Genomic DNA, 22,421 nt, shown 5'->3' with positions numbered 1-22,421 from the left:
TTCATCAATAACGGTGGTGGTGCATGTATCCTCCTCTTCATCAATAACGGTGGTGGTGCATGTATCCTCCACTTCATCAATAACGGTGGTGGTGCATGTATCCTCCTCTTCATCAATAACGGTGGTGGTGCATGTATCCTCCACTTCATCAATAACGGTGGTGGTGCATGTATCCTCCTCTTCATCAATAACGGTGGTGGTGCATGTATCCTCCACTTCATCAATAACGGTGGTGGTGCATGTATCCTCCTCTTCATCAATAATGGTGGTGGTGCATGTATCCTCCACTTCATCAATAACGGTGGTGCTGCATGTATCCTCCTCTTCATCAATAACGGTGGTGCTGCATGTATCCTCCTCTTCATCAATAACGGTGGTGGTGCATGTATCCTCCTCTTCGTTCTCATCAGACGTGCTTTAGTCTTCGTCGGTAAAAGGCTTGAAGAGTTTGCTATTTTTTTCAGCATTAAATATAACACATATTTTAGTCACATATTCTCACACATTTTTTAACGTTCTCCTAATTATTAGATACATTGAGATACCAATTCAGAAAAACAATTATTTTCATCTATCGCCTTACAGTTAACTCTATACAAGTTCGAAACAAAACAACAACAAAAAACAAGAAAAAAACACCAGAAACAGTTTATGATTATGTTGACAGGCTGAAACCAGGATATCAAGTGTTATTTATTGTACCAGTGTAATGTGTTAGAAGAAGAATGAAAAAAAGAGAATAGTAAAAAGAGGGAGGGACGTGATAATTTTTACCGTTATCTGTAGCAATGTATTTGTGAGTATTGTTATGCAAATATCTTGGATGAAGTTTTTCAAAGCTAAAACTGATAGCCTAGTTTGCAGACATCTAGCCTTATAGACATATAGTTTTATGATAAGAAGTACTAAATTATCAACATTGTTTTCTATTATAGAAATCAAAGATAAAAGATTCTTTATTAAAAGCAAATGGAATAAATAACACATCTAGCAGTGATTAAATTTACTATTAAAAAAAAGGCTATCTAAAAAGACCATCTTCCGGTACCATACTTGTTTGTGAAACATGTTTCTTTCCATTTTTATTTGAAGTTATTGCCTGTATTTGCTCTCTGCATATATAGGGAATTATTTTGAAGTTTAAAGTTTTTGATTGTCGTATTCAATGCGAATTTTCCCTGCGGTAATGGTATCTAAGACTTGATCACTACTTCCAGTAATCCGGCACTAGTGAGTGGTCATGTGTGAGCCATACAATCCACACTAAGAATAAGCACTACAGAGCTATAAGATAAATTTTATATATTTCTTATCATTTACGACGTGTTAACATTACAATACAGATACGTCCGTATTCATTATAGGACATGGTAGCCACGTGCACGGGATCGATATCTCTCGTGAATTCTCGTCGATCCCAGGCGACAAGTTTGTGAGTCTGGAAGAAATCAAAGCTGACAATTTGAGCGATTCATATGAACCGTTTCAAGTTTCGGAGTCTCTAATACAACTAAACTATTGAAAGAAACACCTTCGTCTTCAGCGNGTAGTAAATTATCTTAACATATAGTGAGCTATCAGTATATATGGACCGAGCTATCTATATAATATATAAAAAATATCTGTATGTGTAGTGAGCTATCAGTAAATATGGACCGAGTTATCTATATAATATATTAAAAAAAATATCTGTATGTGTAGTGAGCTATCAGTAAATATGGACCGAGTTATCTATATATGTAGAAAATATCTGTATGTGTACTGAGCTATCTGTACATGTAGTGAGCTTTCTATTCGTGTAGTGAGCTATCTGTACATGTAGTAAATTATCTTAACATATAGTGAGCTATCAGTATATATGGACCGAGCTATCTATATATGTAGAAAATTATCTGTTTATGTAGTGAGCTACATATACATGTAGTTAGCTTTCTATTCGTGTAGTGAGCTATCTGTACATGTAGTGAGCTAAATACACAGATATCGACCTATATATACATGTATTGAGCTAAACACTTATGTAGTAAGCTATATATACATGTAGTGGGGTATCTTTATGTGTAGTGAGCTGTCTATACATTGAGTGAGCTATATATATATTTAGTGAGTTATCTATACATGTAGTGAGATAGCTATACATGAAGGGCGCTATATGTACATGTAGTGAGCTATATATAGGTAATTATAATATACAATTGTGGTGAGATATCTATTATGAAGTCTGAGAGTAGATAACGGCTCTACAGTACGCCTATAGTTTCATGTTTTTGTGTAATTTCATTGGAAGATCCCAAAGGGTTTTTTAATTTGGGTCAACCCCACTCCCATAATAGGGGAACAAATCGATGTCCACGGGTTCGGGAAGGCGTCGCTACCCCATTTCCAACCCTTGCACCTAGTGAACGTCCCCAGCCCCCAAGGGAACTTCACAAATGTCTTCGCACGCGCATGTTGTTATATAAGAGATTAATAGAATCTCTCAACCACTTGGGGGTAAGATAGGGAGAGATAGGGAAATCTCAACCCGAGGGGAAAGATTCTTAAGTTGCAAAACACGAGGCGTTGCCTAGGGTGAGACAAGGATTTCTCTTACCCTGGACAGGTGTATCCGCACTTTTACCGGTGTGAGATTTCCTTGTCTCACCTTAGGGTTGAGACGAGGAGATTCCCCTATTCAAAACAATGGTATGACGTCACTTCAACAATACAATGACGTCACCTCAACAATCAATCAACGTCACGTCAACCCTGAATTTAGTATGTAACGTTACCATTACATTGCGTATGTGATACCCAATGGGAGAACAGGGTAAGAGAAAAAGAATCATTCATCCCCTTGTGGGTGAGATATGGGAATTTCAACCCTCGAGGAAAGATTCTTAAGTTGTCAAACACTCGGCAATGCCTCGTGTTTTGCAACTTAAGAATCTTCCACCTCGGGTTGAGATTTCCCTATCTCACCCCAAGTGGGTGAGAGATTCTATTGAATCAATCCCTGAGATGAGGTATGGATTAACAGAATCTTTCCCTACCCTGAGGATGTGACAGAGAAATCTCCAGCCCGAGAGGTGATGTTTTTTCGGTTGTCTAACCCTCGGGTTAGCCAACCAAATAAATCACCCCGAGGGTTGGAGATTTCTCTGTTACACCCTTAAGGTAGGGGGTGATTATTTTCTCCCATCTTATTATTTCAGTCACAACTCCACCGACAATAATGTAAACAAAAACACATGTAGGATATAAATTTCGTCATTCACTTTTGATGACGTCACAATTACCGGTGATGCATTTTAATGACGTCACAATTGAACACGTGCTAATCGGCACCAGTCTATCTCCCCCTAGGGGTTGATTAAGGATCAACCTGTCCAGGGTAAGAGAATAGAGAATCCGTAATGCAGATAATTTATAATTTACACCAGAATTGTAAGCCGTAAGATAAATAGCAACCTTTTAGTATAATGTAGACCTGCAAACTCGTTGATCTCACTTAGTGACATAGAGAAGCCGTGAACGTTAACGATGACAATCAAATTTATATCCGTTTAGTGGGGTTAGAGTAATGACGAAATAGATATCCATCTACATTCCAAACCCATGGGAATGATATGAAGCGTAATTTTAAATATATTTAATGAAGCGTACGTGAAGAAGAAGCTTCAAAATGACAAATATCCTTATGTTTTAAAAATGACAATGATTCATAGCACTTATATAAATAGGATTATACGAACATTGGGCTATGAACGCTTTGTGCAAAATGGGTGGTACCGCCAGAGACACATATTATGTAATTTATGTCTTCCGTACCGATTTGCGTTCATACGGCATGAATGTGAAGAGAAATGTGACAATAGAGTTGTATAAACGATGTCGGTCAAAGCATACGTATCTACTTGAATACTGTACTCCTCTTGAGTAGTGAATGCTTTAAGCAATGTATAACCACGGTGTCAGATCTAACCTAATACCGTGATTTGACAAGTATGCAGTATTGTAGTTATGGGTGTGTTGCTCATGTCCAGGATTGTTTCCAGAGTGGAGTGGGGGACAATCGCTTAAATTATCTCTGTCAGTTAAGCTTTTTATATAAGTACATTTAAATATTAAAACATAAAGTACCCTGATCGCGGAAGTAAAACAGTGATTATGTGACAATGGTTGTGAGAGGTGTAGTACACCTCTACGATAAAGGTCGATGTCCTACTGCAGGCCCCACCGTCACAAGCTAGACATGTGAAGAGCACATGGCTGTGTTGACATTGGGCACAGGTGTATTAAACCAACGTATACAACATTGAATAAATACGAATCAACGGTATTTTAAATTAAAATATTTATATCTATGATCAAATTAGTTACTTAGCAAATAGTACAATTATATTTCCTAGAAACAGGGCTTATTTACTTAAGAAGCTAGGTGTGTACATGTGCCGCTATCGAAGTATGAGGGCTTACGTCATGGAACGCGTGCTTCCACGAGTAAGGGTGAATTTTGAGAACGGTAATATAACCGAGAGCAGGTACTCGTCAGTTGTCCCATGATCACAACACACAACAGACGTCCAGCAGTGCTCACTCAAAATGGCAGCGTTAAGTTTGACGGGGACGACTTCGTTGCTTCGCCCAAATTCACAAAAGCTGAAGAATTGCTGTCAACTGGGGAAAAAATTACAAACTTTGGAACGATCGTTTGGTAAATTTGGAAGTTGTCACAACAAATCATTATCTGTATGTGCTGGAACTAGGAAACATAAAAAGTTATTATCTCGAAAATTCTTAACTGAACAAATTAATAACTTTCATCGTGCCGTGTCGCCGGTTTTGTCAAAATCTACAGACGTGAAATATCAGCTGAGTCGGCCAAGACTTAGAGAGGAGGAGGACGACGATGTGTACGATGGTCTACCTCAGGTGGACACGCCCACATTTACAGAGGAGGTTTTTAAAGGAATGTCAACAGAATTCCCCTGTCTCACCAGAAAGTAAGTAGCCTTAGCGCACAGTCGTAATTACATGTCAACTTATAACAAAAATAGTTTAAACATAGGAAAGAAAACGCATAGGAAAATTCCAAAATGTCTTATATCTGTATAATGCCTTAATAATAATAAATAATAATAATTCGAGGTTCTTATTTACCGCTTTATCACATCCTAGTAGGTCGTCTCAAGGCGGTTCACAAATTATTATCCGTGGTTATACGGCTTTTGCAACCAGCCAATGCCTTTCTAAACTCCCTTGGGAGCATACAGCCGGAGCTGCCATTTCGGCGCTAACAGCTAGCATTCAACAATTCTAGCTCTGCCCAACGACCTACTCATTTACAGCTGAGTAGGCTGGAACAAGCGGAGTAAAGTATCTTGCTCAAAGACACAGTGCCGTGCCTGACTCGAACCCGCAACCCTTCTGTCACGAGCCCGGCGTCCTACCACTAGACTACTGTGCCTCCATAAGGACCTTAATTAAGACACTATGTACGATACGACCCAACAGTTGTAAAAAGTCAACAATTACATATGCTATTAACAGGTGAAATGATGACGTAAGAGCTGGATTACTTTCAGACTTGACAGCGGGATATTCTGGAATTCCACAAATGTTCCAACTGACTATAAATTAAGGTCCTTTGCAACATACTCCCACATAAGAGTGACACTTGTCATTAAAGGTAGTTATCAGGTCATTGTCCGAACAGGTGAGGCGATTACGTTATGTAACATGTAGAAAATACTAAGTCTGGTCAGCAATAACAAGATTATACAAGTTACAGGACATAAAGGTAGGGTAAGGTTAATTAACTTACATGTAATTGTACTTAGGGTAACAAAGCCATGGAGATAAACATGTCAGTTTTATTTAACATGGTAAAGATGCAATGGCCATGTCGCAAAATGATTCTATAAAATACAGAATGCAAACACTTTCCGAAAATATCTCGTTTTCCTTTTAGACATAGTTATCATCGCTGTTAAAATGTTTAAATCACACCTGAAATAAAGTGAATACTAAATTCCTGAATACATCTTTTTGATACTATACTCTAAATATTATTTAGAATNGGGGGGGGGGGGGGGGGGGATTTCCCCAGTCATTTGGAGGGTGGAAAGGTATATGTACATGTATGTGTATGCAGTCGGATGACAAAATTTACGTTTTGTGTCTGGGTACCATGAGACCAAATGTTGAACTTCATTACATCAATTTTCAAGTTCAGTGCCAGTATTTCTGAACCCGTTCTCATGCTCTAACCCAGATTCTGTGTTCAAGCCCGATTCGGAAGAATTTTAGAAAGACTGAAAGCAGGAAACTGTGTTCTAAGTTTCCACTTGACGTTTTGGACGTGTCACATAATTTAAGCGAGTATTAAACAAGAAAGTAAGGGTCAAATCTTGAAAAAAAATCCCCTTCAGGATGGGTAAAGGTGATGTAAATCTGACATGGCCTTGAGCACCCTTGGGTCAAGGGGATTCAGTGTTAAAGGAAGAGGGGGTCTCTCGTTGGGACAGAGGGCACTAAACGTAACTCTTTATCACCAGTGCAGTTTTAAGGATTTCAACTTAACTCCTCTAGAGCAGCCTTTGGTGAAGGAACACAGGGGACTTGGAAAAAGATAGTTGTCATTAAATCTGTAAGAAGCGGCGCTGTGATTGAAAGAAGAAGAAAATATATTTTATTTAAAGTTTGTTTTGATCTATTTCGCCTTTGCAATATTATATCAATTAAAAAATATGTCAGTAATAATTAATCTTACATGTTCTCCCATGGACAATCAGTTAAGTACAACACTACCACATTCGCTGAGTCATAGTGATCAGCGTAAATCACACGATAATACAATGGTTTACGTTTTGTCTGTTATCAGTTAGACCTTAACCAGGATATGTATAAAGGTGTGGTTTATATTGATAACACATCTTGTGTTTTTGTTATCATGATAATTGATAAAGTTGTTTACTTGTTTCGTGTACTATTCCTGCTAAGTAATGTGTTATCATACTGTCGACCGAGATTGTCGATATGGTCGGTACAGTATTTGAACCTCTGTGTACTTTTACCGGGTTGATCATGTAGGTCACGTTGGTTCAGTAACATGATCTGTGCACCTGGTGGTGGGAAGACCTTATAACAACGAATCTACATTATATTTCCTTTGTCAACGCGGATGGTTAGATACAAATTCTTCGTTATAGGAGATCCAGCTCAAAACTCTTTATATATTTTTAATTTTTTAAACCATCTTCATTTGTATGTTTGAAAGTTGTGGGCTTATACCGCGCATGCGCCTAGCTTATCTGTATAACATGTACGGGGTGCATGTACACAACATCTATGTCTCCTGGTTTATTTCCATTCATAGTCACCAGTTGTTATCGTGTGATTTGGGTCAGTGTATTGAACAAATATATTTGTTTAGTTCACAGAGGGCAATATTTGTACATTCATACGGACGAAGGGAATCAATTTTAGAGATATACGCCATAACAATTCAATATTATACGTACAATTCCACAACATTTTGAGGCATACATGCAAAAGACTAATGCTATTGTCCACACAAGTACAACGTGACATATCGTTCTCACAAGCACCACCAACCATGTCCACAAATTAGGGCGACCATTATTTTCTAATACCGCCAACTTTGTTCTCAAAAAAGGCATAAAATATTGTCTAAACAAAGACCGCCAACATTGTTCTCAAAAATGACATCAGATATTGTTTAAACAAAGACCACCAACATTGTTCCTAAAAATGACACCAGATATTGTTCACACAAAGACCACCAACATTGTTCCTAAAAAGGACATCAGATATTGTTCACACAAAGATAACTAAAACAATGACCATCGATACTGTCCAAACACAAAGACAACAAATAAATGGTTAATCATAATATTGTAATAATGTGGGTTTTTTTACAGTAAGATGACAGGTCCTGAACCAGACTATGATAAGATTTCCTCTGGCTACAAGACCTTTACAAGCAAATCCCCTTTTCCTGTAAAATACAACAACGCTGTCCTGCCTGAGGTTACTATTGCTTATGAAACCTGGGGAGAGCTGAACGAAGCCCGTAGTAACGCTGTCATCATCCACGCTGGACTGTCCGCCAGCTCCCACGCTAAAAGCCACGAGGTACGGATTCTTTATACTCTGATGTAAGACTCAGTAACAGAAAGGAACAAACACTCCTTATTTGTTTTCTGAAGCTGAAGTAACCGGACGTAAGACTTTTTGCGGGTTATCTATGATACAAGGACTAATTAGATATTGTTGCATACTTGCCATCCCCCTCCCCGTGGACTTTTGTAGGATCCTCCCGAATCCTGTCGCCCTTTTAGGTCTCCTGATCGTATCGGTCCAAAATAGATTATTCGTCTGTAAAAACTGTTGCAGAAATTTTATCATTCAAATTCTGAGAAAAGGATGAAATTAAGAAGACTACACTAATGAAATACATTCGATGCTTATGAAATTGTCTGTTTCAATATTGGTGAGTTTTTCATCTTAAAAAGTCAACTACCAATTTTATTTGGTGTCCTTTCATCTAGCTAAAAGTATACAATGTATATACAATACCATACAAATAACGTTAAAAAGGAAACGAGAGGGTTATCATAAAATAATTTAATCTTGCTTGTAACAAGCATTTGCATTAGCTTACAAATGTATGTTATCAGCCCATAACGTAAAAAAATGACGTCGCCGTTTGTAACGTCGCTTTTGGTTGGCTGATACGGCAGCGCAATAATTTCTAAGAGAAAAGAGTCCATCAATAAAAGTGGATTTCAACAGGGATTGTGTAAAGTAGATTAAATCATAAGGATAAACTTGAATATATTTTTCATGTTATGGAGCTATAACACAAAAAAACGGAGTGTACTCTAAATAAACCGCGAAGTACACTCCGTTTTTTGTGTTATATANAGCTATAACACAAAAAACGGAGTGTACTCTAAATAAACCGCGAAGTACACTTCGTTTTTTGTGTTATATATCCATAACATGAAAAATATATTCAAGTTAATCCTTAAATATCTTCAATATTTTCATGATATAGGATATAATTGTGGAGACATGGTTACTGTGGAAGTATGAGTTGTGACCTAATTAAATTCTATGTATGTTCTCTGTTATGATGTTCTAGATGGTCACATTGATGTTTGGACTTTAGACATAAACATGTTAGTTTAACCTTGACCGATGTCGTTACTGTTTGTGTACCTCTTACTAGACACCTGACATATTCCTACCTGGTAAACACTGGTGTAAGTAAATAGTAGGGGAGATAATATCACATGACTTAGTTTTAGTTGACTTTTATCTCAACCCAAGACATTTTTTATCTGAAATACAAATGTCTCGAGTAAACGATTATTACGGTGCTTCCCCTATAAACTATGCTGTCTAGACATCACTATCAGAATGTCCCAATATCCACCTAGTGTTTTAGGTAACCGATATATTTTTTTCTATCGAAAATTGTCCAAGTTTATCAACCATTACATAATCGATTTTTTTACCTGGGAACAAGAACGTCTAGAAAAATGGGGTTCCAATACAGCGGTCGTTGGACCATATTAATATCAAAGCGTTGTGGTTATTGGACTATATTAATATCAATACTGGGTGGTCATTGGACCATATTAATACCAAGGCATTGTGGTCATTGGACCATATTAATATCAAGGCATTGTGGTCATTGGACCCTATTAATATCAAGACTGTGTGAAGCCCAAGATTCCTCTGGTCCTGACATCAGACTTCGACATTTTGACAGATAGATGTCTAGAGGTTGTGATCATCAAACACTTATAACGATGATATGGAGTTATCGAACCAATCTGTTTATAACAAGGCTATTGACAATAGTACAGATATCATGCAGCCTGCCAGCCTGTTAGAAGCACAGATACTGTGACATATTGCACTGGAATGACCTGTCGAGACACTTTGTTAAGGGCTATTTATCTGTCCAGCAGTGTCCAGCGTGATGGTAAAATATGGAATACCTGTGACATTGACCTGTATGGTGTCTGAATGTCGGGTCTGGTTTATGACCTTTCTCTCGACCTGGATAGATAAACTAAGCTAGATAACAAACAGAACCCATACCCATATACGCTAATTGATGAAAGTCACTACAACGGTTACATTTCATTTGGCGGTGCTGTAAAAAAAAACATAAAGTTCTGCGCATTTGAGTAATCGTAGAGGATCAAAAAAAATATCAAAAGAAATAGCATTTTGTTAAGAAGAATTGCGACTGTTACAAGACTGTTTTTAATTTTGGACAACTGTTCCAAATCTCCAAAATAATGTTTGGTAGGGACAAGATCCATGGGTCACCACGCATAGGCCATATTATTGGAGCGTCTCGCCCCATTGTCCAAACAAACACCTCATAAACCTTTTTCTCCACTGATCACCGTGGACCTTTTCACGTGCATCTGATTCAATTGGACCATCCAACAAACGGTACCCTAGTCTCCATGGACAATCTCACATCATATTATAAAACTAATGCTTAAAATCGAATTCGTAACTATTCATAACAGCACATATGTATCAATTGGAAATCATGATTTTATATGAAACATTATTATATATGATATTTTTTCATTTAAAATGTGGATAAAGTTATGAAATATTGTGTATTTTGGACAGGATAACTTTTTACCTGGTTGGTGGGAAAAATTTGTTGGACCTGGATGTGCTGTAGATACCGATAAATTCTTTGTCATTTGTACAAACAACATAGGCAGTTGTTACGGATCAACGTAAGTATTGCTATCTTTATCTGTAGTGTAATTGTTGATAACATATCTGTGTTACAAATCAACGTAAATATTTCTGATTCAAAACAACGTAAATACGATGTTAGATCGGTCTGCAGGACAAGTGTCTCTGTCCTAGTAACACACTTGTTTGGTAGGGGGCAAGGTCATCACGCATAATCCAGATTATTAGAATTAAATAAAACATAACACATCCAGATTGTCGGTCAAACGTTGTTATAAGAACAAAATGACTTTAGAGAAAACTTAGCCACAAAGAAATGAAGGAACAGCAGCTAAATTATACCAGAGAACTACAACTCCATCCATATATAATAAACTTGTAGATACCAAAAACGTTTGCCTAGGAGTTTTACTCTTCACAATGGAAATTCGATGTAAAGTAAGCTTTTGACTAGTATTCATGATGAATTTGTCGATGTTTGGGAGTGGGAAAAGGGCGAAAGATAAAACACCACCAATCATTTCCTGGTTTGAGGTATTATTATAACGTCTAAAGTCTATGGTAACAACAGTTGACTTCAGCTCTAAGGGTCAAAATACAACTGTAGATACTAGTTTTTTTGACAAGAAGATTTATTTAAACATGTTCATTGAAAGAATTTTTAATAGATACTGCTTTCAGAGATTAAAGCAGTGGTTTCAATATGTCACCGTCAGAAAAGGTAACCTTAAAAGTGTGATATTATAACAATCATGTTTTACCGTTTCAGTGGTCCATCTTCTGTCAATCCTATCACTGGAAAGGTAAATATAAAAAAAATATAGATCTTCTCTTGTTTTGGATCCAATGTTCATCAGAAAAATGTAACATAAAGATGATTAATTAATAATTATTTTACTGCTCAGATGAAATTCCGAAAAAAATCGAAAAAATACCGAAGTATCAACAAAACAGTTACTTGAACTCAACATCGATAACAGTAGAGGAACATATGAACAAAGGAAAGTACAAGAAGAATAAGACCAGGTATTCTGGACGAGTAAAAGCATCTGCTTCATCGATGACATCTGCTTACCTGTTAGTCTAGGTCAAATCCAATTAATGTCACGTCCTCATGTGGAGATCCACACAAATGAGAATAATAAAAAAATCGACATTTATATAACACAAAGAGTTAGTTTATTTCCGAAAGTATTCTTGTGTTGTAAGTTTGTTTGTCATCAGTCGACATATATCACCAAGTCACGATATTTTGATCAAACTCTTGATTACCAAATCAACTGCGACATGTAAACATCATTTGAGAAGCAGTGATATTACTATCAAGAAAGGGAAAGCTCATGTTCATCAAAATCTTCCTTCTACAGTTTAGTAGTAAGCCATCCCTGTTGTTCATAATGTGGGGAAATGGAAGAGGTAAGCAAATCAAATAATTGATATGGTCCATGCATACAAGATTCAATTATATATTTACTGTAGTTTTGCAAGACATAACTGTATAGTTATATGAAACACTATTCCAGCTATGTATGCTCAAATTTGACATTATTCTTGCTACTTAATTTTGGAATAGAATTTGATTAGACTTCATATATCGGTCGAATGCGAATGCTACACAAATGTAGTCATCTGTCCCAATTCTGTGGATATATTCTTTAATTTAAATTTCACTGAAGGCAAATAGTTTGGCATTCTGCCGTGATGCAGCAAAGTATCTGTTCTGTCAGCACTTGCACCTCATTGAAAATTGTTTTGGGATAGCAGAATACAAGCATAATTTAAATTTAATTCCATCAGCACATGTAAACTCTTTCATATTTCCCATGTTCATTGGTTAACCTGATGTTCACTAGCATTACTGATTGATTATCTTACACTGATTATTTGCATCAACGCTGTGAGAATTTGAGTTACTCTGAAACAAATGAAATTGATAAGAATTAATTCAGCATTCTGTTGAATTTTTGTCAACTTTAAAACTAGATAAATATATCATTGTCACTGCTTCTTTAAGCGAGCTACTTTATTTGACAGCAATATGCCACGACATTCCCTGTGATTAGTATAGACGATATGGTCAATGCCCAATTTTTACTGCTGGATCACCTGGGAATTGAAAAGGTATGTAACCAATTATGTATCAACAGGACATCTAATATGTCTACATGTAATCCATGTTGTTACCAGTTATATCACGTATTTCTAGGTAATATCATGTATACACTAAAATTCAACTGTTTCTAAACATGCATTGTACCAGTAGACTAGACAAGAATGTCATTCAACACACAATATCTCATATCACTGCAAGATTTGAAATAGGCTATGTAAAAATGAACTGTAATATATTTTGTTACTTTTTGACTCCTCTGCAAGTCATTAAATTATGATAACCGCTAACTACTGTGTCTCTAAATCAGGAAACGTGCTACTTATAGTCGCTGATATACTACGGTATGATGAGTGTTCTTTCCCCATAGATCACTTCATTACTTGACGAATTAATGTTCTTGTTAATTACTAGGAGAATCATTTACAAATCAAAATCTTGTACGTATATTTATTTCATCGATAGCTTATATCAATATTGAAATATCATCCTCTCAATCTCGAATTCAGGTATTTGCAAATAAAACCTTCAGGGGAAATTCGGAACTTAAATAACATGTGTAAAAAGTTATTTACAACGCGCTAATTGATACTATTATTATACATTAGTTATATTACAGTTGCGGTTACCTACATTGTATATTTGTCTGTTCTAGCTCTACGGCAGTGTCGGGTCCTCCTTAGGAGGCATGTGTTCCCTCTTGTCAGCGTCTCTACACCCTGATCGAGTGGAAAGGTATGCATTTATATAAATTTTGACATTTCACACTTACAAAGATTTAACATCCATTTGAAAACAGTATTCACAGAGGCCAAAGGCAAAAGACTATAAATAATTTCAAGAGATGATTAATTCCCGAGATAAAAGGTAAGAAGTTCTTCTCCCCTGCCTCGTTTGACTGATGTATGTGTGCCTCACTTTATTATCATTTGTTTCGTCAAAGGTTCCGAATGGTATTATATATTGACCAAATGATCATGTACACATTGTGATGTGTGTGTGTGTGTGTGTTGGTACTATGGTAGGCTTGGACTTCTTCGATATACAGTACATATTATCTAGGGGTAGGTGAATGAGGAATTATTTCATGATTATATGTATTATGAAAAAGTTGTCAAAAAATAAACAATAACAAAAAAATATAATTGTTCACTGACTGAGAATCACCCCAAAAGAATATGAACCGAAGCGAATCGCACCTTTTGTTAGACTGTTCCCTGTATACTTTTCTACTTGGTCCTCAATTCTATGGATATTTCTTCTATATATTAAATACAAGGTGATAATTAAAATGACAGTAAATAAACATTTCTTGCTACTTTATGTCTGTTATCAAAACGATCAAAGAAATGATATGTTGCTCACTTTAACATATTGTAGGCAAGTCATCCATTGTAATATTTTGTAGGAGGAGAGACAACTCGTATTCGAGTTTATAATATGAAATGAAAAGTACTTATTTTATAATTGCTCGGCATACACTCTGTTCATCGTGTTTTGATAGATGTACTTGATTTTTTTAAAGATTTTTAAAGATTAATTAGGAAAATAGTTAATTCATGATCAGTTGCCTCCATATTGATTATAAAAAAATCAGCCATCTTATTACTTGGTGTATTAAATATGTATAGACATAATTATTTGCCGTACAATATAATATAGTGCAGACACAACATAATTTTGGGTGCAATACGTTCAGATGCTTAAAGATAATCTTTCAATGATTTGATGCAGTCTTGCATGCATTTCATATACAGTGTTTGAACAAGATGATCTCTGTTTTGGTTCATTTGTATGCAAGGAAAACTTTAATCATCATATACAATTCACACATGTTGACAAACGACCATATAATCAAGTTATACTCAGCCTTTTATCGTTCCCCCTTTACCAACAGAGTGGTGTCCATATCGTCTTGTGCCCAGTCCCATCCTACATCTATATCGATGCGATATCTCCAGAGGAAGACGATCATGTGTGACCCAAACTGGAACAAAGGTTACTACTACAATGGAAAATTCCCCAAGATTGGCATGAAACTAGCAAGGTATGCTCTCTTCTCATCTCAATCATAGTTTGGTTTGGTTTGGTTTAGTATTGTTTGACGTCCTATGAACAGCTATGGTCATTTAAGGACGGCCTCTCCTGTGTGCAAGATGCATGCGTGTAGTATATGCGTGTGTGTTTTGGGAGGCTGCGATTTGTTCGTGTGCGCTATCCACTGCACCACCCGACCACCTATAAACTATGTGGGATGTCCGGCAATATATAAGAAGGAGAGGTCATTTTTGCGTAGTTCGTCAACATTCAAGCTCACTCCTACTAAAAATAAAGTTGATCTTATCTGATCCTTATGTAGATGAAGGTAGTGCATAGTCTAATCCTTTAGTCAGAAAGGTGAAACTCAATAGGAAAGTACGGTCAAATATTATATAAACCTTCTCATGAAAATGGCTTCGTAAATTTAAATTTTGCTCTCTACAATACAACAATGGGAATGGTCTCCTTAACTAAGTTTCGTTTTCAACTACCAGGAACATGAAAAGGTTGAGATCACTATTGAAACAACGCCAACCAGTTAACTTCCAATTTTCATGAGGTTAAATTTGTTTTTCTTTTCAAAGGGAGATTGCAACCTTGACCTACAGAAGTGGTCCTGAGTGGGACAAGAGGTTTGGGCGAGGCAGGATAGACAAGAATGTTTGTCCTTCCTTGTGCCCTTCCTTCCTCATAGAGAGCTACCTTGAGCACCAGGGTGAGAGCTTCTCTACCAAGTATGATCCCAACTCTCTTCTCTACATATCTAAGGTAGGTACTATGTACAAAGCAACAAAACTTAGATACATTTCTTTTCATCAGTCTGTACACAGGTATTGTTACCGCTATTTCATAAAAAAAGAAATATTAAAGGGACCATGTTTGAACTTGGTGAACATGATCTCCTTATTCCATAGTGGTGCATGCTCTAATTTGAAATCATTCAAAAGTAAATGCAGAGCAGCCATCTTTAACTTTGCGAGTGAAGATTGTTATTGTCATTTCTCAAAAGCTACGGAAGGGAATGCGACAAAACTTGGTATGTATATTTCAGTGCATTCTGCATTTCGAAACGGATAAAAACACACACAAACGGAAACAAAATGTCCACCATGCAGGCAGCCATCTTTGAGTTGCTGCTATTTCTCAGTAACTACAGAAAATATATAAATGAAACTTAGGAGACATACTCTTTTGGTCCACAGTTATGCATCCTTTGGTTAGAGATGGACTGGAAAAAGAAAACGGCTTCTAGGCACCTGCTTTCTTAAATCGCATTTAAAGTTATTACCTGTTTCCCTGTAACCACTATAGGAATCATAATGAAACTTGGTTTGCATGATTTTCTTTTGAATGTAAAGTTTGAACCCATATACAAAACTGAGTTTGTAATTAGAACTGACGGTGTATAACGTATCAGATGGACGAACCCTATCAGAGGTTATTCTTCCATTTTCCTTTTTCAAGACAGAAAGTAGGATTATAATGAGTTAATACGCCACCTCTTTACCATTATGCATAAGGTCCTAATATAAGTAGCGGGTGGCGCTGTTGATAGCGCACTCGTTTTTGACCAAGAACATCCAGGTTTTAATTTTCCGATCTGACTTGAAATTGCATTGGCTTACCTGTCCGACCACGTTAGTTTTCTCCGTGTACTCCGATTTCCCCCTAGCCAACAAGAGTGATTAATATCAGTTGATAAAACTTGTTTCATAATGTTGTAAAATATATTAAGTATATATTGTATATGCCTGATTATTGGTTGTAGGCCATGGATCTGTTTGATATATCTGAGGGCCATGACTCGCTACACGCCGGTCTGTCGACAGTTCAATGCCCTACTATGATTCTAGGTGTACAGACTGATATCCTTTTCCCCATATGGCAGCAAAGACAACTCGCACGGATTTTAAAAGAGTCTGGTATGTATATTTACGTCTATTACTGTTAAACATGTTGTTATAAGGCAACTTATTCCCCTTGACCTGGTTATAATTATGACTGAAGGTGAAATATTAAAGAAATAAGCAGCCTAACCGGACACGAAATATGTTTGTTTTTGTTCCTTTCCTTTAAATGTTTATTCCTGATTAACTGAATGCTGTAAGATCTAGCTTTTTTTCTGACAGGAAACCCAGGAGTTACCTATTATGAGTTAGATTCTCTTTTTGGACACGACACGTTCTTGTTAGATCTGAATGGTGTGGGAGCCGCTACTAAGGTAAGTACAGTGCCAACATAACCCTATTAGATAAACAACAGTTATAACCTTATAAATAAACAACTGTTATAACTTTATAAATGAACAACTGTGATAACCTATAAATAAACAACTATTATAACCTTACAAATAAACAACTGTTATAACCGTATAAATAAACAACTGTTATAACCTTATATATAAACAACTGTTATAACCTTATAAATAAACAACTGTAATAACCTTACAAATAAACAACTGTTATAACCGTATAAATAAACAACTGTTATAACCTTATATATAAACAACTGTTATAACCTTATAAATAAACAACTGTGATAACCTTATACATAAACAACTGTCATAACCTTATAAATAAACAACTGTCATAACCTTATAAATAAACATCTGTTATAACCTTATACATAAACAACGGCCATAACTGTAAACATAAACAACTGTGATAACCTATAAATAAACAACTGTTATAACCTTATAAATAAACAACTGTTATAACCTTATAAATAAACAACTGTTATAACCTTATAAATAAACAACTGTTATAACCTTATAAATAAACAACTGTTATAACCTTATAAATAAACAACTGTTATAACCTTATAAATAAACAACTGTTATAACCTTATAAATAAACAACTGTTATAACCTTATAAATAAACAACTGTTATAACCTTATAAATAAACAACTGTTATAACCTTATAAATAAACAACTGTTATAACCTTATAAATAAACAACTGTTATAACCTTATAAATAAACAACTGTTATAACCTTATAAATAAACAACTGTTATAACCTTATAAATAAACAACGACAATAAACGTAAACATAAACAACGGCCATAACCGGAAACACAAACAATGACCATAATCTTATAAATAAACACCAGTCATAGCTCTATATAATAAACAATGGCACAAAGAAAACGATATTATATCACCCTATCATAACGCTATGAATAACCATCATATGGATAACCACACGAACGCTATCATACGAGAAACAATACAGACACGACCTGTGTGTCTACCTGAAGACATCAAAATAAAAGAAAACATAAAGTTACTTTTCTGTTATGTTCCTTGCAAAATGCCCTAGAAAATGTATTTGAATAGTTGTTATTTTTTTTCTGCCAAGCTTTTGCCTACCAAACATGTTGCTAACCTCCTTTAATGCCAGAAAGGTAGTATTTTAAGTGTATCATAAACATTAATTGATGTCCAAAGACGACCGTAAGACGTACAGGAAATAGTACAGCTGGGCTAAAACAAATTGTGTTGAAGTCAAGAAGAAAATATCATCTGTGTATGAAAAACCCTTCTCTGCCATAATGGTAGAAGTAGCCCGGCCCTATCATACATGTAGCTAATTCTGTGTAACACGTTTCTGAATTGAGCTTTTTACGGTGTTGTAAACCTGAACGGAGTATGGTGTGTCATAGATTATTTTAGAAAAGCATGTGTTTATTTAATTCATGTCTTTGAAATAAGGTGTACACTACAAATTTAATGACAAAACCATGTAGATCGTTCCCAATTTATATAATTTGACTACGTTTAAAATGAAGTGTTGTCTAAATCTAGCCGAACCAGAACAAGGCCACTACTCAAAATATTATAGTGACATTTTACATTTTAAAATCTTTCTTTATCGATTTTTTGTGTTTTTTGTTGTTAATAAATTTGAGTCACGTTTTTCAGTATCTTTTCATAAAACAAAATATCGTAGATATTTACATAATATTATGTACCTTGTAACGTATACATTACAATACAAGCACATGCAACAAAACAGAACATAAGTTAAAGGATTTATTATCATAAATCACACAACTGGGTCGGGTTAAGGAAAGCACACCTTATATTCATGTTGGCTTCGTTCAAACTAAACTCAATTCTAAAATGGTATCGTTCATGTACATTGATCCTAAAATTTCAGTCGGAGTTACCTCCCTCTACTCCATATTGTTGACATATTGCCATATTGTTATGGCACATGAAGGCGAAAATTTAAAAAAAAATCTAATCTAAACGAAATGAGAAAGCCATTTAAACTTTTTCCATTTAAAAGATATATTTTGATGGTTTTATGTAATTAATTTCTTCATAACCATTCCATTTCAGGGTTTCTTAGAAACAGAATTACGCAACAAAGGCCACGCTGGGAAAGAGAAAACATTTACATGAAAGGCCCGGAGAATATATTCTGAGGCAGGAAATCCAAGAGACTACTTTTAATTTCCAATTAAATTGAGACGGACTTTTTAGATATTGGCCCTCTGGATTGTGCTGTTGTTTTGTATGTCTTTCTACAATAGGATATACTGGTGTGATATTTACGCTCTGCCTGTATGCTCGTGTTTCACCTTGAGAAAGGTGATAATTTATTTGTCCCACGTATAAAACTCAATATAAGCGTGGTCTTGAACTGACAACGTATATGATCATAGGTAAATCTCGAGGTTTCCAGGACCTGAATTAACTTCATACAAGGTTAAGGTCACACATGAGGGTAAAGGTTCAAATGTAGATTTCATTGCTTCACAAATCATTTTCAGGGCTCTCATTTCAAGGTAATAAGTCAAAGATATAAACTCTTTCGAACTGAAATTGAAGATGAGTTTTGCTTCAAATTCATGAAAGATTATACCACTTATCGTAGTTTCTCTATCGGCAACCTTAAACCCGCAATGAAATGCATGGAGAGAGGTTCAAACTGGAATCTTAAGGTTTTCCTTAAGTACTGCATAGATTGCAATAAAACTTTGTTGTAAACTGTGCTATTTTTATATTTTTTATTCCATTACCTTTTGTAAAATTGTTAAACATATCTTAACTACTAGTGTTTTTTTCATTTCGACCATTTATTTTGCAAATATATGCTCATATACATGAACTTTAATTTTGACTGCTTCATCTTCCAGACCTTATAGATTTTAATAAAGTTATGGACAGTTTCATAACAGTTAATTGTCTGGACAAAGCCTTCTAGACTTGATTAAATTTCAATAACATGTTTGTACATATAGTGTCCAGTGTCATAGGTCACTATTTGATTATTCTTGATTTTGACCGTTTTTGGCAGGTCAGGAACGCGGAGTTTGCCTGTGGCCCACAGTTGTCCTGTCCTTTGGTGTTTGTGAGTGGGACGGGGAGGTTTAATACCCTAATATTCTGTGCGTGTGTGTGTGTATGTGTGTGTTTGTGAGTGGGACGGGAAGGTTTAATACCCTAATATTCTCTGTGTGTGTATGTGTGTGTGTGAGTGGGACGGGGAGGTTTAATACCCTAAAATTCTATGTGTGTGTATGTGTGTGTGTGTGTGAGAGAGAGAGAGAGAGAGAGAGAGAGTGTGTGTGTGTGTGTGTGTGTGTGTGTGTGAGTGGGACGGGGTGGTTTAATACCCTAATATTCTCTACATATACTGATACTAGTCATAATTAAACTTAAGTGAGTGTGAAATTCATATTAATATCATCGTATATGTAAAAAAGAATTGACATTGCAACGAGAAAAATGTTTTTGCCACATCAGTGTAAATTATTTGCACCATAGTCAGTGTTAAAATAATCTTAGTCTGTTATGTTTTATCATTTTAGTTTTATAGAATATTTTTGAAATTCGTCCCAAAACTTTTAATTTAAACTGATCAAATGTTTGCAAAAATTGAAACATGATCTATAATTCACGTTTTACATTTATTTTTATGAAAAAGACAACTCTTTCAGATCCTTTATATATATTGTTCATTAATGAAAATTAAAATCCCAAATTACACCTTATATGGGTAGTGTATGTTCTCCCAGCTTCGATTCAGGTTCTGAAGAGTTTTCTCATGTCTAAGTGTTTCGCACGTTTGGTTGCATATTTGCTGCATTCTAGATGTTGTCACACTTGAGCAAGCATGATACATTTTATTTGATGAATGTTTTTTAACATTAAGTGAGTTAAGTCATCAAATTGTTTACCCTATTGCAAAAAAAGAATTTCGGTACATCAAATAAATATATGTATTAATTACTAGTCTTATCCAATAGGCATGTAAAATTATGTGTTCAAAATCTGAATGTTGTTATTGACACCAAAGCCCTACTCCTCTGAAATGAAATGATGTCGGTAGAAACAAATTACTTCTAAAATGTGCAAGATTAAATAAAATGTAGCAAAAGATTTAAGGAAATTACGTTAGTACACTTTTCATTTGTTACGTTTCGATGTATTTTCCTTTCTTTTGAAGTCTATGCTATTTTGTGTTCGATGTAAAATGACATTCATTGTGATAAGTATTATGCTATTTCTGAATTGATGTAAATGTATTGCAGAGATAACTTTTGTCATGTTTTAATAAATTGTTCACAATCTGTTTGCTTCACTAACGCAATAAAATATGTTTCAGTCACAAATGTGTTTGCAATATGACTATCATGACCTGCCCATTCTGGGAACATTTATTACTCTGGATTAAATCAACTCTTATTTGTCCATATACAGGCATGAAAGGACATAGACATTGCATTACTGAAATAGAGTTTCTTTACCAAATTGTTTTCCAAATACGAGGTGTAATCTCCAATATTAAACTTTAATTGTCTATCTGACATTTAGCACTAGAAGGGACTGGGCTGGTAGTATGTGACAGAATCATTTACAAATGACGAGGAGAGGTGATGCTGAACAACCAGTCACTTAATTTAATATCAAGTTTAAGTTTCAAGTTTTATTCAAACTTTGGGCCATTGGCCCATCAGTATACAAAACCTTTTTTTAAACAAATCATGGACAATGTACAGAGGATGAAAACAATCATATTCCATTATAATACCCTTAATTTGTTTGCCTCATATATGAATTTTCCTAGTATACACAATTCTTTAATATTATGGACACTCAATAACTGGACGACTTTAAACACAGATGGTTTTTTCCAATAATAGCTTTTGATAAAACGAGATCTGAGATTTTGGAATTTAGAACAGACCAATAAAAAATGAAATTCGTCCTCTAATTCAGAGGGGGAGTTACACTGTTTACAATATCTACGTTCTCTAGGTATATTATTATACCTTCCAACTTCTATAGCTAAAGAATGGGTAGATGTACGTATTCGAGTTAAACAAATGCGATATTTCTTTGGTATATATTTTGTGAGGTAAAATTGTAATGTTTCTCCAAAATCTATTATATGTTTATACAATAAACATTTTGGAGAGTTTTCCACTGTGGCCCTTAGGGATTGTATGCCTTGATCAAAAATTCTTTGTTTTATCAATGGTAATAACAGATTTTGCTGAGAGATGCATGGATT

At 35.3% G+C, this 22,421-nt stretch overlaps 1 protein-coding gene across 2 annotated transcripts; it reads left to right on the top strand.

Annotated features, from left to right (window-relative positions):
* Positions 1-4,375: 4,375 nt before the first annotated feature.
* LOC110442450 (serine O-acetyltransferase-like) lies at positions 4,376-20,549 on the top strand. 2 transcript variants are annotated; one of them, XR_002462019.1, is made up of 12 exons: positions 4,376-4,985; positions 7,926-8,139; positions 10,672-10,784; positions 11,516-11,549; positions 12,781-12,867; positions 13,512-13,591; positions 14,754-14,903; positions 15,481-15,664; positions 16,665-16,818; positions 17,026-17,117; positions 19,241-20,272; positions 20,338-20,549. XR_002462019.1 is itself a non-coding variant. In XM_021486061.1 (11 exons), exons 1-11 carry the CDS (start codon positions 4,585-4,587, stop codon positions 19,301-19,303), a joined length of 1,572 nt encoding a protein of 523 aa, XP_021341736.1. In that variant the 5' UTR covers positions 4,376-4,584; the 3' UTR covers positions 19,304-20,549. The 2 variants fall into 2 exon arrangements, 1 of the variants encoding a protein (XP_021341736.1); XM_021486061.1 differs by having other exon boundaries at positions 19,241-20,549.
* Positions 20,550-22,421: the final 1,872 nt, after the last annotated feature.

The sequence above is a fragment of the Mizuhopecten yessoensis genome, unplaced genomic scaffold (genome assembly GCF_002113885.1).
Source record: "Mizuhopecten yessoensis strain PY_sf001 unplaced genomic scaffold, ASM211388v2 scaffold716267, whole genome shotgun sequence".
In the NCBI taxonomy this organism is placed as follows: domain Eukaryota; kingdom Metazoa; phylum Mollusca; class Bivalvia; order Pectinida; family Pectinidae; genus Mizuhopecten; species Mizuhopecten yessoensis.
Note: the sequence above shows the minus strand (reverse complement) of the source record. Positions and strands in the feature narration are given on the sequence as shown.

What these genes read in the sequence shown, in the direction of transcription:
- LOC110442450 (XM_021486061.1), top strand. Translation starts at nt 4,585, where the DNA reads ATGGCAGCGTTAAGTTTGACGGGGACGACTTCGTTGCTTCGCCCAAAT. An exon ending in TTCCCCTGTCTCACCAGAAA is followed by an intron (nt 4,986 to 7,925) that starts GTAAGTAGCCTT and finishes GTTTTTTTACAG; the next exon opens with TAAGATGACAGGTCCTGAAC. An exon ending in ACGGATTTTAAAAGAGTCTG is followed by an intron (nt 16,819 to 17,025) that starts GTATGTATATTT and finishes TTTTTCTGACAG; the next exon opens with GAAACCCAGGAGTTACCTAT.